Source organism: Coptis chinensis, chromosome 1 (genome assembly GCF_015680905.1).
Source record: "Coptis chinensis isolate HL-2020 chromosome 1, ASM1568090v1, whole genome shotgun sequence".
NCBI classification, from domain to species: Eukaryota; Viridiplantae; Streptophyta; class Magnoliopsida; order Ranunculales; family Ranunculaceae; genus Coptis; species Coptis chinensis.
Window position 1 is genome coordinate 26,221,656 of NC_141456.1, and position 16,539 is coordinate 26,238,194.

Below are 16,539 nucleotides of genomic sequence, written 5' to 3' on the forward strand. Positions count from 1 at the left end.
TATTTCCTTATATTCTAACTTTTTTTTTTTCATATAATCCAAATTTATCATATTTTATACCTACTAAGAGCAAGTCCAATAGAGAGCAGCTATAATGGGCTGCTAAAAGGTGTTATATAGGCCATTTAGCAGCCCCAGTCAAATTTGGCATCCCAAATTCGAAAAACTAGTCCAATGAAAACTTTTAGCAGCTGTTAAGTTCGGGATACGAACGACATAATTTCTGCCGTCTGTAAGTTAAATTGCAACGGACAGCATAAACTCTGCCGTCTGTCTAGTCCAGACATCCCAACGGCTAGAAAGGGTTAGTTTTTCTGAAATTGCAAATTTATAGCAACTACTTCATATAACTCTCTCACCATTTGCTCCCAATTCTCATACAATTTCTATCTACTTCAACAACAACAATCACTACTCCAAGTATAACAATGGATCCAAATGAACATGCAACCACATCAAAAAGAAAAAAAATATACAAGGTCCGCCAATTTTTCAATTCAAGAAGACGAAACTCTTTGCAAAGCGTGGATATATGTTAATGAAGATCCAATTGTTAGTGCGGGGCAACGAGTCACACACTATTGTGAGAGAATATTAGAGAAATTTCGAGAGAGAGTTGGCGAAAACAACAAGAGAAACAAGGATTCGGTGTCCACTCGATTTGGACACATCCAAAAAACTTACAACCGGTGGGCGGAAATTATCTCATTTTCGGAAAGAACCGCAAGAAGTGGCACAACGATCCAAGATCGGTTAGCCGAGGCAGAAACAGCATATATATTGGCTCATAACACACACTTTCAATTTGAGCATTGTTGGGCCCTCCTCAAGGATAGCCCAAAATAGAATGAAGAATTGGAGAGTCGGTCCACAACTACATCGAGAAGACGAACCAACGTCATTCTCGATGTAGATGACGAAATCGTGCCTTTAACACCCACAACGCCATCAGCAACTCTTGGTGGCGTTCCAATTGATCTGTTTCCTACACAAGTTGGGGATAGAAGTGGAAGTGGGGGTAGAAATAGAAGTGGAACCAAGAAAAAACGACCACCGGGAACAAGGGGTGAGAAAGAAAATATGAAGAAAGAATGAGAGAATTACAAGATTATGGAAAAGTATTTGGCACAAATGACGAATCCCGCCACCGATAGGATGAAGATGATGGAGCTCAAGAAGTGGAAAAAATACAACAAAATATTAGCACAAGATACTTCTACTCTTGAGTCGGAAGTTGTCAAATACCTCAAGACGATGAAAATAAAGATAATTCGCCAAAGGAGAGAGAGTGGAACGTTTGGAACTCCAAGTGGTGCTTCTAGTGGTGGTGGTGTTTCTACTACTTAGATTAATTTTAATGTTGTTTTAGTTATTTCATTTCCATTGTTGTTGATAGTTCATTTCCAATATTATAATTTCAATTTTAATTTGAATTTAATTTGAATTGTCTTGAAATAGCATAAAGTCAAACATAGATAATACTTCAACTATAGAACAAATATAGATAATACTCAAACTACAAACATAGAAATACTCATACTACATTCTGTGATCCACACAAAATTGCCAAAGGTGATTGGTGAGGTCAACTCTTAGTTGAACATTAGTTTCTCTGCTTTGAATGTGACGAAGTGTGTTGAGTCTTCTTGTAATTTCCTCATTTCGATTCCCGACAACATGCAATGCCACTGGTGGCTCCTAATCCATGTCAATTTGCCAATTTTCGATATCAATCTCTCGTTCATCCTTGACAATCATATTATGTAAAATTATACACGTCTTCATTATCCGATTAATATCATCCCTACTCCATATTCGTGCTGGCCTCTTGATTATCCCCCATCTAGCTTGTAAGACACCAAATGCACGCTCCACATCTTTGCGACACGCTTCTTGCATCTTAGCAAAGAATCCCTCTATTTGAGTTGTTGGGTGAGGGATTGTTTGTACAAGTGTAGCCCATTTAGGATAAATCTCATTGGTTATATAGTAACCCATTTTGTATTGGCGATCATTCACGGTGTAATTGCAATGAGGAGCATCACCACGCATAAGATTGTCAAAGAGGTGAGAATGTTGAAGCACGTTGACGTCGTTGTTCGAACCCGCCATACCAAAAAAATTGTGACAAATCCACAGGTCTTGATTGGCAACGGCTTCCAAAATGATTGTAGATTTCTTCTTATGTTCTACATGTGTACCTTATCATGCCGTATGACACATTTCATATTGTCAATGCATACAATCCAAACTTCCAAGCATACCCTGGAAGCCACGATATTCACCTTGTGCAAGTAGACGTTGAATGTCTTCTTCGTTTGGAGCCTTCAAATATTCTTCTTCAAAGACCGCCAACATGACATCACAAAAATGCCTCAAGCTTTCGAAAAGGGTTCTCTTTGCGATTTAAACGTATTCATCCCACGCATCCGCACCACACCCATATGCAAGCAAACGGATGCAAGCAACCACCTTTTGCATACCCGTCAAACATGGTTTTCCAATGCCATAAACCTTGTATGTGAAATACTTGTCATGGTCGGAGACGGCTTTCAAGATTCAGAGGAAAAGATGGCGGTGCATCCTATACTTCCTACGGAAAATATCAAGGGGATAATTCGGGTATTGCACGAAATAATCCCTCATAATTCTATTGTGAGCGTCAATTTGATCACGATAAATGTACTTTCTACATGGGACCGAGCCTCGATGATCACGAGTAGCTTCGTGCATGTCTTGCAACAATAAGAAAATAGGTACGAACATGTTCTCATCGTCATTCATCATGTTCTCATCTTCAAATGAGGAGCTTGATTCAACATAGCGAGAAGAATAAGCCATTTTGAATGTGAGAAAAAAAGTTATAAAGTTGAGAATGAATGTGAGAAGAAAGGTTGCAAAGTTGATAATAGTAATGCAAAAAGTGTGAGTGAAGGCAAAGTTGAGAAATTTGTGGTATATAAAGTTGACACAAGAAATGAGGTTGGTGGTTGAAGAGTTAATGGTTGAGGGTTGAGGCTTTGATGACAAGTAAATGCATGTGAGTGAAAAATTAGTTAAATTTAGCTAAGTCTTAATCGTGTTGTGTGTCTGGAAGGTACGGACAGCACAGTGTCTGCCGTCCGTCCATTTAATTAAAACTAAAGACGCATAAACATAGTTTCGTAGATGCATGCGTAAAAACCAATGACGGGTAAAACAATATCGTCCGTCTCCCGAAACTTATTATAGCAGCTGCTAGCAAAAGTCTTAACTTTGGCTGGGTTTTTAACTCCTTTCAAATTTAAAACCCTTTTAGCAGTCTTATTAGAATGACATTTTTTGTGATTGGAGTGCTGTATTTGTATTTAACATTCCATATAACCCCATTTGACTTGTAGAGTTATAGTCTTGTAGAGTGGTATGGGCGTATAGCATATGGATTACTGCCATTACCTCATTTGTGAAGCGAAAAGACAAAGGATTACCTCATCTTCATAAATAAAAAAAGAAACAAAACAAACAAATTGACCTAGCTCTCAACATTTTGTGTTTAAACCAAAACAGCTTACATTTTCAGCTTAAACTCTAAACCAAAGAGAAGAATTTGTGGGCATACAACAAAATCCAGTCTACGGGACAGAAGAACCTAATTGGTCCACTCAACACCACCACCACTTGGACCAGTCACTTAATACTTCCTTTTGACAAAAGAAAAAGTTTAACAAAAATCAGTAATATACACTTTTTTTCTATTCTTAAATACAGTCAAATGAACTATTCATCTCCTCCATGATGAGCTTGAATCCTAATTTTTCTCAACGCAAACAAGAATTTCTTTCTCTTATACACCTGTACATAAAATACAAGTTGGATTTGTTCCAAATGTGGAAGATGTTTTTCGTCTGAAAATTTTCATCAATTTCTAGGATAAATGAATGGTGTCATGGAAATCAAAGACCAAACCTACAAAAGTATACTTGAAATTGATGAAAAAAAGAGAGAATATATAAACAAAATTGAACTATTTAAATAGATTTGGTTAAGATTGGAGCATATATTCAACAAAACCAGCAAACCGCAATTCGAAAAATCAACTTCATAATAATTGTGAAGCTATTGGGACAAACAAACAAGATAGAGTCATAGAGATACGAAATTTCCATGAAAAATATCTAATTTTACTAGAGAGAAAAATGCGGTGACCCCCTTGATAAATGATGATGAGTAATTTAGTGCTTAACCCCCATTAGTAATTTAGTATCATCATGTTTGTATAGTCCAATAATACAAAAGTCAATTTTGGAAAAATTAAAAAGCTATCATCCTAGGATTCCTAAGTCAGGGATTTGGTAAGTAGGCTTTCTCTTTCTTTCTTTTTTGTTTTCAGGCAGCACAAATTTTAGCTCGCAACACTTGGTGAGGCCGTGAGACAAGATCACGAAAAGCTCTGGTGCTGGAACAAGACCAAACTGAGAGACGGTGTAAATGTGTATTCCAAAGTTCCCAAGAAGTTGCATTGCGTAGATGGTTGTTTCATTTGTGCATAGACATAACCATAGCCTTGTTGGACTCATAATTCTTGACCGATTTAAAAATGAAAAAAAAAAAATCAGTGATTTTGAAAGAAATTTTCACTCAAAAATAGGTGTGGGACCAATTTCTTGAAAAATATGTGGGTTTAAGAGTGATTTTTTACTGTGTTTTTTGTCCGTGAGAGTTACTCTCCGTTTCACAAGGGCTTTAGAAACAGATTAACAGACTTAGAAAAACCAATTTTGTAAATATATTGAAAAACAAGGTAAATATCAACATTTCATCAGCATTCAGCATATCTAAACTTGAGCTGCAGACGACTTAGTCTTCTACCCTTCTTTCTCTCCACTGTGCAACAGCATCAGCTCACCTTTACCTTTCCAAACCAAAAAAAAAGATTGTGAAAAAACACAAACAAGATGGGCAGTGGTGGGAAAAAAAGATGGAAATTCTCATTCCATAGAACACCATCATCAAACACTTCAAAACCAGAAACAGAACAAGCACCTAAAGAATTCATATGTTCAATATCAGGCTCAATGATGGCTGATCCAGTTATAGTTACCTCAGGCCAAACATTCGAGGGGAACTGTGTACACGTTTGTAAAAATCTGGGGTTTACTCCATTACTCTCAGATGGTACTAGACCAGATTTGACTTCTCTAATACCAAATATAGCTTTCAAATCAACGATACTTAATTGGTGTGACACTCATCGTGTCGATAGGCCAGTACCTATTGCTGTTAATGTAGCGGAGAAGCTTGTTATGGACTTAATGGAGGTACAGAAAGAAAGGGTAGTCATTAAAGATAAGGAGTTTGTTAAATCGGTTACTGAGTTGACTCGGTCTCATTTTTATTCTAGTTCTGAAGAATCGGTTATTACTACCCCATTACCGTTTTCGACTCGGCCGGCTTGTTATTCGTCTTCATCTTCAATTTCATCTTCGGAAATAGTTTCTTCAGATGAGTCATGTTCTGAAGAGGAAGAGATAGTTATGAAACTTAAGAGCACACAGGTTTTTGAACAAGAAGAAGGGGTGGTGTCATTAAGAAAGTTGACAAGAATGAGAGAAGAGCTCAGGGTTTTGTTATGTACACCCCGGTTACTTTCAGCCCTTCGATCGCTTATGGTGTCCAGATATGTCGTTGTGCAGGTAAATTCAGTTGCTGCTTTGGTTAATATTTCGTTAGAGAAGAGTAATAAGGTTAAGATTGTTAGGTGTGGAATTGTTCCTGTGTTAATTGATGTGCTGAAAGGTGGATTTAATGAAGCGCAGGAGCATGCGGCTGGGGCCCTTTTTAGTCTAGCTCTTGATGATGATAATAAAATGGCTATTGGTGTTTTAGGTGCATTGGAACCTTTGGTTCATATGCTTAGATGTGATAGTGAGCGTGCTAGGAATGATTCGGCACTTGCATTGTATCATTTGTCATTGGTGAATAGTAATAGGGTTAAACTTGTTAAGCTTGGAGCAGTGAGTGTGTTGTTGAGTTTGGTGAAAGTAGGGGAATTAGCGAGTCGAGCGTTGCTTATTTTGTGTAATTTAGCTGTTTGTGATGAAGGGAGATCCGTTATGTTGGATGAAAATGCTGTTGAGTGTTTTTTTGGAATGTTGAAGGATGGGGATTTGAAGTCCGCATCGTCGGTTAGGGAGAATTGTGTGGCGGCATTGTATTCGTTGAGTTTGGGAAGTTTGAGGTTTAAATCTTTGGCAAAAGATGCTGGAGCGAGGGAAGTGTTGGTGGAGGTTGCAGAGAAAGGAAGTGATAGGGCGAAGGAAAAAGCAAAGAAAATGTTATTGATGCTGAAAGAGAGGACCGGAAGAGAAGGAGATGAAGAGATTGATTGGGAAAGTGTAATGAATTCAGGTGTGGTGAGTCGAATTCATCAGTATCGGCTTGGGGTTGGGGATTGTGCTAATTCAACTGGGTTTTGATGTTTGATTGTTTGTGATATATAAGTTATCCTGATTCCAAGACTAGTTTACTCCAACATTTGAGCTGATTGCAACTTTGTGTATTACTACTGTGCCTCATTCCAGATATTGGAATCATGTACATAACATTGTGTAGGAATTGTGTTTATTGCTGAAATCAAGCAGAATGAGCTTTTATTACTTTTTGGTCTTCCTTTATTTAATGGATTAGTGGCACAAAAGAGCAGTATCTAATGCAGTAGTTTAAAAGATTAGAACATTTAGTCTCTAGCAGGCCGGGTCTGGATTCTCTGGCATGGGTGCTTGAAGCCTTGAACAAGATTAAGAGATGCCTGCGCGGTTGCGCTCCTCGGCATGAATGAAGTGCATCTCCATTGTAGATCTATTCAGATCTTAACTGAGTTGGTCTTGGTGGTTCATTTCCATGTCCCAAAACATGTTTGCCGATTCTGTAGTTGAATGGTGTAAGATCTCAATTGTTCATCGTCCTATTTTCCTCTTGACAGACTTCCTGTTACTTTGAATGAATCAGTTTGGTAATCGATATGAGAACTGTGATATTCCCAGAGCCTTATTGATTTTTTGGCTCAAGGGTCCTATGAAGCTATGACATTAGAATCATTTTTCATGTGCATGTAACAAAAGGTTGGACAGAACTTATCAGCATCTTTCAGTGCGCAAAGGCTAAAGAAAGTGGCAAACTGGAAACTACTTTCACAAACTAAGGAAATGGGTATCGAAATAGGGCGCTAGAGGAGTAGAGCATCAAAGTATGACATGAAATCGGTGATGGTCCATTTTTCAGATGACGTTCAGGCATTCAGCCCATGAGGGAACATTTGTGTAACTCTCTTGATTTCTTTAATAATTTATTATCATCTTCTCTACTGAATGTTTTGCATTTTGTATATTCTTCGTGGCATCACTGAACCCCTTTGGAATTGGATTTTAGCCTAAGCCCTAATGTAGTAGTCTTTGGGAGATTTGGTTTTAGCACAAGTTTTAATCCCCATTAAAGCTGTCTACCAACTCCAGAAACTAATCATTTTCAGAGATACTTTAGATGGACCTCAACTTCCATACGACTAACTCCAACCGTAGCAGTACTTGGATGGTATTCCCCAAATTTATGCAAATACCCCTTAACAATATTTACCAATATACCCTTATGAAAATGGTCCACTAACTAAAGTGTAACCGACACGTGTCTTAATCAAAACGGTCCAGATCATAACAATCGAACGAATACAATTTAATCTAAGGAAATACACTTGATTTCATCTGGACTGTCCTTCTAACCCAATCTAACCACTCCTGCTCTCCCTTAATTAATCACTATTCATCTTCATCCTCCAAGTAATACAGGCTATACATTTCTCAACAGTTTAGAATTACAACCTCACCAAAATGAATACTTGACACAAAATGATCAACACTTTTGAACTATGCACATAGCCACATAGTAGTTGATGTTACAAAATAAGTGCCAGTGCCATTGCAATACATGGAATCCCAAATCCGAGACCCCAGTTCAAGTTATCCTGGATGTATTTCAAGACAAAGATTGTAACGGCTGTACCACCACATAAACCAAAATACCATCAGTTGAAAAATGAGCTCTTGGACTTGCTCTCAACTAAGTGTCGTCTGTCAAATTGATCAGCTCCAAAAGCCTGTACACATGGTTTATGCCCTGACTGTGCAATTGCTACTAGATACAAAGATGAAAAGAAAAAGAAGACTTGGAAAGAATAAGGGGATGCACAGGAGGTGTTGCTGCTGCCACTGTCCAAGCAGTCAGGTGAGCTTTGTTTGGGAAGAATAGCTGATAGTGTTAACAATGCAAGACCCTGTCACTCATGCAAGGTTTAAAACAATTGAGTAAAATTATACAGTTACCTACTTACTTTAAGCCTTTAGTAGATATAGATGCAACCTACAATGCAAGTTAACTCTACAAGTAAGAAAACCAACTAAATTTTACATATTATTCTTTTTTCATTGCCTATTATTTGTTTAGCATGTTGCTATAACCCAAAATCTTAAGTGATAAAACTGAACCCAACACACAAAACCACCCACTTATAGGTGTTGCCTATTACTAGTAATCAACCCAGGCGGCGGTGGACTTCACAATAGTAATCAACCCAGTTGATGTTATCCATTTCGGATGGATAGTAGACTTGACACAGTAGTAGACAAGAAGAAGATGAATAGTAACCATAGAAATAATAGAATTTCGAAATCGAAATGTAATGGAATTTCAAATCAAAATGAAACAATAGAATATTTTGTTACAATTTCACGTGCAAGTCACAAGAAGGGTAAAGTTGTCATTTTGAAAAATACATACGGTGGAGTTAAAGTTGACTGATTTAACTAACAGAACTGGGGCCAAAAACGAATTTAGGAACTTAGGAGAGCCAAACGCTAATATCCATATATAAAGTGGGGCCAAAAGCTAAATAACCCTACAGATAACTATATAGCAATTTGGTCTCCAACACTCCAAGTCATGTAGAGTGTGGGACTGCGACCAGTTTGCTATATTGCCAAAACTGGCCATATATTTGACAACCGCATACATGGCAATTAGATGCTCCGTTGGAGTTGGTCTAAGACTCTAAGTTCAAGTCCCCTTCCGATGTATAACTCAATCCAAATTCTAGCCACCTACCTACCCAGCCAGATTTAGTTCAAATCCCATCTAACGCACATCATGAAACGTACAGAGTTACAGACCGATGGGGGTGAGTAATGATAATAGGCTCCATCACTCCTTCAGAGTAGTGCATCCTACTACTCAGCTAAGAAACAAATTCATGTGCTAGTGTCTCACTCAAAGAAATTAAGAATCTAGATTTTGTTCCTTCAGATATTGGTCTTTTTATCCCTAATAAAAAAAACGTGCCCTTCAGTGGGCCGAAATCACTAGTAAATAAATAGTGGCCCAAACTTGGGTAGTGCAAACTACGAATGAAGCCCAATTAAACTTGTGAACGTAAATAGGCATTTTGCATGTTAGCAACTTGGCAAGTTTGGTTGGAGAGAATTTTTCCAGCAAAGATTTCTCCTCGTCCTCTTAACCGACTTTTCATATTATTATTCTCCAGTCTCCACTGCACATTACCCATTTCAATCAAATCCTAGAACGTGGGTTTTCTGGAGTTGCATCAGTGAAGCCTTACTTGCCACCCCGTCCGCTTCATTATATTCCAAGGTATTTTTTGCTGCTTGTCTTGAATATGTAAGTTCAGTTTCTTTATGCAGCTCAATTATTTTGAAAACAGGTTTTTATTTAAAAGTGGGATTGAGTGCAGGGAAGGAGGAGGGCATGACACAATGTGCTTGATGTCGAGCTTTTAAAAGGAATGGACCTATTTTCTGAACATGGTATTTACTCTAATACTCTTATTCATCCATGTGTGTTCTAAATTTACTTGTTTCATATTATTGTTATTACTCGTGTGGCCTTCATTTGTGCATATTCTTAATAGTGATATACTGATATGGATTTTTTATGTAATATATATGGTTTCAGTTTAGCCAGATGCTGCAGCTTTGGGTTTCTTTTGTTTTTTTGGTAAATATAAATATTTGTACTTGGGTAGAAAGGGGTATGCAGGATTAATTTGCTGTCAAACTTTGAACTGCCATGTTTGCTTTACTTGCAAACTGTGGAAACCTTTTTAGTTCTTTGCGTAAAATGAAGTATCTAATTACTGGTCATGGATTGCGTATCAATCATTAGGCAGCTGAAACTTAATTATATGCTATATTTACTTTCATTAGCCTAGGAAGATAAGGCCCTGTATAGATAACTGTGAAACATGTGGATGTTTTACTCTATCCAATATTTGTCAAATCATTACCTACTTGATCGTATATTTTCTATATTATAAGTTCATATGGCTATTTTATTGAATACATGCATGCACGAAATTGCATATGTTTCTAGAATCTCAAATGTCAGGCACCGATAAGGTATCCAAGACACAACTACACGACATACAAGTTTAGAATATTCAAAATGCCAGTGTGCGAATAGAACATATGCCCATATTTGGGTGGAGAACAAACAGGATAAACAAGTAAAATGTTCAAGTAGTGTGCTGAACCTAGAAGTGATAGTTTATATATATGTCTAATCAAGTTTAATAGCAACTACGAACTGAAGTGTCCAAATGTAACTTGAGGCTTCTGAGGAAATTTTCTTGATCTCTTTAACGTTAAATGTTGCATATTCTTTGTGCAGTCTAGTATCTAAAAGTGGTGTTACGGTCTTCAATGTTGAACTGCTGCAGGTTTTTCGTGCTTTAGGAAGTGAGTCACTGAGTTGTAAATATCTCTTAGGAAGTTGCTTAACAGTGGAAATGTGGAAGAGATTGTTGCCTGGTAAGATGGCACAAATGCACAGCGTCAAAATAATTGTGTGTCAGTGGTTTAAAAGATATATACTAGATTTCTGAATGTTTTCACAGATTTTTATGTTCTATGGATGGAGTTAAGAGCTATTGAGGTATATGAGCTGTTTGCCCTGGACATTTCGTCAGTTAGAAGTTAGAACAACACCCACGCGGAAATAAACTCACTACAGGTTATCATTAAGTGTAGCATTATATGCTTGTCTCCAACATAATTCTCTTCAGTGAACACATTATTTTTTAAGCGCATTTAGGACAAGTTATCTGAGATCACATATATTCCTTGATATACATTTGGATTTAAAAGAAAGCATTCAAGGACCTTTGAAGTCTTTCATTTTTTTATTATTATTATTTTTTTGTAGTACTATTGAACATAAACTAGAATTTCAGGTTAGAGACACATCACTACAAAGACACTTAGTAGAAAACGAGAGGACCGTACATGCATACAGTATGTTGATCAACTAAACTAACCCACCCCCACGCTATGTTCGTATCAAATTATGTTTTCCCACCTAAATATAAAATCTTCAAGTCTAATTTCTTCGAACTCCCCTAAGTAGTGTTAAATCCCTGTTGTCACTTTCGTTCCATATCTCCACCAAAATAACTGCAGCGACTCCTCCCAAAGCCTAGCTTCGCCAGGGAAGAAAGCCTCATTAATCTGTGTACTAGGCCTAAATAATCGGCAAAAAAAGACCCCTAAGAAAGTGCTTGGTACATTTACTAAAAGATGGACAAGGAATTCAATCCAGCCCGCAATGTCCTCATCACCTTAGCTGGAGCACCTGAAATTTTCATGGGAGCCTTTGTTCATATGAGTTTAGGTTCCCTTCATTTTGAATTTAGGTTCCCATCATTTAGACCTCCTGATCATGCCTGAAAATATCTATCATGACATCCAGCCTTGTATGCAACTATGATCTATCTTTTATGTATTACTGGAAAAAATAATAACAAAGAAAATAGAACCATATTCTCTAATCAATCATAACAATGGTAGCTTCCAGCACCACTGGGGCTGACTGTCGAAGACAAAAAACAGGAAAGAAATAACTTCATGATTACTTATATCCCCCCTCCCACAGATTCATTTTTTTTTTTCTCAGTAAGCAAAATTTTTGTATTGAAGAAAGTGGGGTAAGGGGGATGGAGTACCTAAGTACAGGGGATACTTACAGCCTACACATCACTGTAGCACCATAAAAAATTAACAAAACCTATAATAAACATGCTCTGGAACCTCCCATTTGGTTATCCATGGGGGTTTTACAAGAAAGCTAACTTGAACATTGTCTTGAATATTGACTGCGTACATTGCCAATTGGTCTACTGTAAAATTAACTTCTCTCCAAACTGGAGTCAATTTGCAGTAATCTAGGTGTTCTATGCATCTCTTCCATCACTGCTTCATACACAGATTCCTTGTCTTCTTGAAGAAGCAGTGAAATACACACGATGAAATAACTTCGGAAAATTGTTGTGTTGTGTGAGGCATGTTATAGTTCTCTTCTAAAAGATCTGTTGCTATGGCTGCTACTCTGCTTATTTCTGTGGTGATGCATATTAATACCTCCTGCGATTGATTAATATATATATAATATAAATTTGAACACGTAATGCGAGATACAACTTTGTAGATAGCTCTTTTATGTGCCTAAGAAGTAGGTACAACCTAGTATCTCTGCCCTTAAAATTATATATCATAGTTCCATTTCCACATATTTGGCTAGGATACTGAAAAACCGGTTTTGAACAATAATTAAATATCGACTCGGTGGGTGAACACTTTAGCTCTTATACATAGAATTCATGCGACCACCGATCCAGCCTTCTGGCTGGTAATATCAGTCGACGGTAGACACATTGGATTCCTTTGTTGTGCTTTATCGGGAAGTTTCTATGAGTCTCTTTGGATCCGCCTTTTACTTAGCTACCTGATAATTTCAAGACTAAATTGAAGATAGAATTTTCAATTTTGGCATGGATGATTGGTAACCTTTCCTTTTGCTGACAATGACATTAGACGTGAATTGTTCGGCAAGTTTTTTTTTTTTTTTTTATTTCTTCTTGGTTTGCTTGTATTTAACTTGGTCAATCTTGTACGTCCTTCTGTCTTTTTACTGCTTGCAGAAGCCTAGATAGGTTGTAAATGTTGATATTCTGTTGTGATAATCATGGTTCCACTCTTGATAGCTAAGTTTATGAAAATTTATAATATCTTTCGTATGTTATTTGTTTTTAGTCATTCTCACTTTATATTGTTCTTCGAATTGCGTAGGATGTCATCATTGTTAGAATGGATTCAAGGTGATTTTGTTCTTGTTGTCCACATTCAACGACACAATTTTCAGGTGAATATATGAATAATCAGAACCATTATCACATGAGATGTTTGTCAAATAAACTAATAGTGGGATTCAACATATTTGTATAGGTATTTCAAATTACAAATGCCATCTAATGGAAACCCAGGGAAGCTGACAGGAAAGGTACTTTCGTCTCAATGAAGACATCCTTTAACATTTTAGTTTCCATCTGAAATGTTTGCTTGTTATTATTTATTTATGAGAACTTCCATGGATGTACACCAAGAAAAGGAATAACCTGTGAGTAAGATAATACAATTACGGCCATATAAAATTCGTGCCGCACTTACATATATTAAACAACTGTTGTATCCAATCTAATTGGCACATAAAGTCAAGATTATCATTCTTAGATTTTTATTTGTAAATGGGACTATCTAGACTACTGGAAAAAAAAATATGGATGAGAAAAGATTTGGGGTGACTCATTGATAGGGCCACTATTAGATGCTCTTATCTCGAAATGAATTTAGATGAAATATATCAATCAGCAAACCAACCCACCCATCACCATATACCAATTCTTTTTTTACTATGTTACTTAAGATAATGAATGGTTGATGACTAGCACGCCTTCTTAGAATTTTTCCTTATACAATAGAAAGCAAGAAAATAAATTACAAAGACAAACAAAGTGGGAGTTGATGAGAATGAGAGAAGGCTATTGGTGAGAAAGAAATCTACCAATAACGGATCTAGTGAGACAATGAAATAATAACACAATCCCAGTGTTTCTATCATGTTCCAAAGCTATGCACAGTGGGGTCCAATTAGAACAACTGTCTAACACAAATGCTGCTTATTTATTCAATAATAGGAGCTGATGACTTCATTCGGCTTTAAACCTATGCTTTTGGGTATAAATAATGAGTTTCCAAGCTCTAAGAAGATATGCCAAGATCTTGTTTAAGACCTTAATAAGTTTAAATGCTGACATCATACCACTTCTAATATTCCATCAGGCAACTACCCCCTTTTTTTAAGTTAAATAGCATCCTCAAACATTAGTCTAAAAATTGACAGTTTTTAGTTTTTTTTTAGATGCTTGTGATTAAAGATGTTACATAGAAACTTCATAATGTGCTAGATCACCACAAGGCTACAGAAATTGAATGTGTTAAGATATTTTTTGTATCCATAATTGTGGATGGGACTTGGCACCAACAGCCAACATGCATGGCGTCTATCGTTATATATATATATATATATATATATATATATATATATATATATTATACGACAAGCTAAGCTAAGGAAGATACATTAAGCCAATATATATATATCACAGTAAATGGTCAAACAAAATATTATTAAAAACTCGATTAAGTACAGTGGAAGATATATCACAAAGTCTAATTGCCTTCCTTCATGGTTATTGCATTCCTACCTCATTTGACTTTATGGATTATCCTTAATCTAATATCATGCTTTCCTCTTCAAGTGTGAATTATGTTCTTAAAGGCCAAAGTGGTGCTAATACAGTTGCTTGAATTGTGAACATAGATCATAAAGTACTAATATAAATGTATTTCTCATAATAAAACAAGGCTGAATCCTCTGTGACAGAAAAGTTGATGCGTATCTAGTATAATATACAAAAGTTTAAACCAATATCACACGACGACTATTTGGTGCGACTATTTTTCTACTTTTATTGACTCATTCGGTATGTTTAGATGCTATTCATAGTTTTTAAACCAATGCAGTTGAGGTGCAATGCATTGTTGGCCTGAGTGAGTCATCTATAAAAGGCAGAGGGGTCAAACAACTAAGGTACATCAGTTCTTTAGGACATCATAATCCACCCCTTTAGTGATGGAAAAAGGAGGTTGTGATAGAACTAATATGGTTTCTCACAGTTGGGATGGTGATAATATCCTCAATGTCAAAACACATGTAGCGGAGAAGAAGCTCCGGTTGTTTGGTTTTGAGTTGAATCCTCACTCAAAAGAAACCGAAGAAGGAGATGAAAGCGTGAATTCCTCAAACACGGTATTATCTCTGAGGGAGAAACCTGTCAAAGAGAAAAGCCCAGTGATTGGTATCGAAGATAAGAAATATGAATGTCAGTTCTGTTACAAGGAATTCGCAAACTCACAAGCTTTAGGAGGGCATCAGAATGCTCACAAAAAGGAAAGGCTGAAGAAAAAAAGGCAGCAACTTCAAGCAAGAAAGGCGACTATCCATCAATATCTTCAGCCTCTCCAGAACCCGAATGCTTTCAGTTACTACGGATCGCCAGCTTGGTTTTATGAACCTTCTTCCTACAGTTCAGAGTTCACATTCATTGACGAATCTCAGATTAGTTTTAACCCTTATGATCAAAGTGCAAACGCTAACAGGTCCCTCCATTCACAGTCATATTCATTACCTACACATCTTCCAGACCAACAAACTTGTAAGTTTAGCCTTCTACAAGCACACGGCTCACATGAGAACAGACCAGCTATCATCAGACCGTCCCCTTCTCTTCCCAAGAAAAGCTGTAAAACTTTGGATCTTCACTTAGGCCTTGATACATTATAGCGTAACAGACTCCACAAAAGATGAGAAAATGGTAAGATAGATGTTGTGATAAACAGCTGCCAGGAAGCCACAAAAATAGCAATCTTCTCTCATTAGAGACGATACCCTGGGACCAGTTCGAGGCTCTGACTTCCACGATTATTATGGGAAATGCAATGACCTCCGTAAAACTGATTGTGAAAATATATCGTACAAGGATGTAACCATTTTTTCGTAACCAGACCACATACCAGATGAAGAGTTAACTATTGAGTCTGTGAAGCAGGATTGCCGCCAGTGCAGACAGAATTTGCGGTCATTTCTTTTGGTGTAGCCAGATGTTAAGTTGTTTCTTGTTTTGTTGCAAGTTACCTATTTTATTAATTGAATTAGATTAAAGCTAAAATGGGACGTCCATAGTGTAACCATGACCATATAATAAAAACATGACAGACAAAACTACCTATATTTTTCTTATTGTTTCTTTATTTTATGAAAAGGTTTATGCCAAGGTTGGTGTACATTAGCTCTTCATACAATGTTACATAATGTTAAATCTACTTGGAGAACTGAGAATAATAGACAGGCCTGCAAAAAAATCAACTGTACATCAAGGCAAAACTCATACTGAACCCAAGAAAAGCTGTTGTTGATCTACTTCATAGCCTTCTAAGGTTCGGCATCTCATACCGGGCTGTGATCATAAGCCCCTAGACTTTGTTCTTTGTATCAAAAGTGAAAAGAATTCAGCTCATCTCCTTCACTTGAAATGCATCATAAGGT

General features: G+C 36.9%; 3 protein-coding genes across 4 annotated transcripts; 2 read left to right on the forward strand and 1 right to left on the reverse strand.

The window, feature by feature from the left end:
• Positions 1-1,698: 1,698 nt before the first annotated feature.
• On the reverse strand, positions 1,699-2,112 carry LOC147523168 (uncharacterized). Its single transcript, XM_086569677.1, has one exon. It carries the CDS (start codon positions 2,110-2,112, stop codon positions 1,699-1,701), a length of 414 nt encoding a protein of 137 aa, XP_086425803.1.
• Positions 2,113-4,750: 2,638 nt separating this feature from the next.
• LOC147523169 (U-box domain-containing protein 40-like) lies at positions 4,751-6,635 on the forward strand. The gene has a single exon (XM_086597672.1). The coding sequence runs from the start codon at positions 4,935-4,937 to the stop codon at positions 6,453-6,455; it is 1,521 nt and encodes a 506-aa protein (XP_086453798.1). The 5' UTR covers positions 4,751-4,934; the 3' UTR covers positions 6,456-6,635.
• Positions 6,636-9,486: 2,851 nt separating this feature from the next.
• On the forward strand, positions 9,487-16,224 carry LOC147523170 (zinc finger protein GIS2-like). Of its 2 annotated transcripts, XR_015215938.1 has the most exons (6): positions 9,490-9,675; positions 9,776-9,848; positions 10,760-10,850; positions 13,164-13,236; positions 13,320-13,374; positions 14,958-16,224. XR_015215938.1 is itself a non-coding variant. In XM_086597676.1 (5 exons), exon 5 carries the CDS (start codon positions 15,067-15,069, stop codon positions 15,775-15,777), a length of 711 nt encoding a protein of 236 aa, XP_086453802.1. In that variant the 5' UTR covers positions 9,487-9,675; positions 9,776-9,848; positions 13,164-13,236; positions 13,320-13,374; positions 14,958-15,066; the 3' UTR covers positions 15,778-15,997. The 2 variants fall into 2 exon arrangements, 1 of the variants encoding a protein (XP_086453802.1); XM_086597676.1 differs by lacking the exon at positions 10,760-10,850 and having other exon boundaries at positions 9,487-9,675; positions 14,958-15,997.
• The last annotated feature ends 315 nt before the right edge of the window (positions 16,225-16,539 follow it).

Bases quoted from the DNA above. Each gene is read 5' to 3' on its own strand.
- LOC147523168 (XM_086569677.1), bottom strand. From the start codon at position 2,112: ATGGCGGGTTCGAACAACGACGTCAACGTGCTTCAACATTCTCACCTC.
- LOC147523170 (XM_086597676.1), top strand. From the start codon at position 15,067: ATGGAAAAAGGAGGTTGTGATAGAACTAATATGGTTTCTCACAGTTGG.
- LOC147523169 (XM_086597672.1), top strand. From the start codon at position 4,935: ATGGGCAGTGGTGGGAAAAAAAGATGGAAATTCTCATTCCATAGAACA.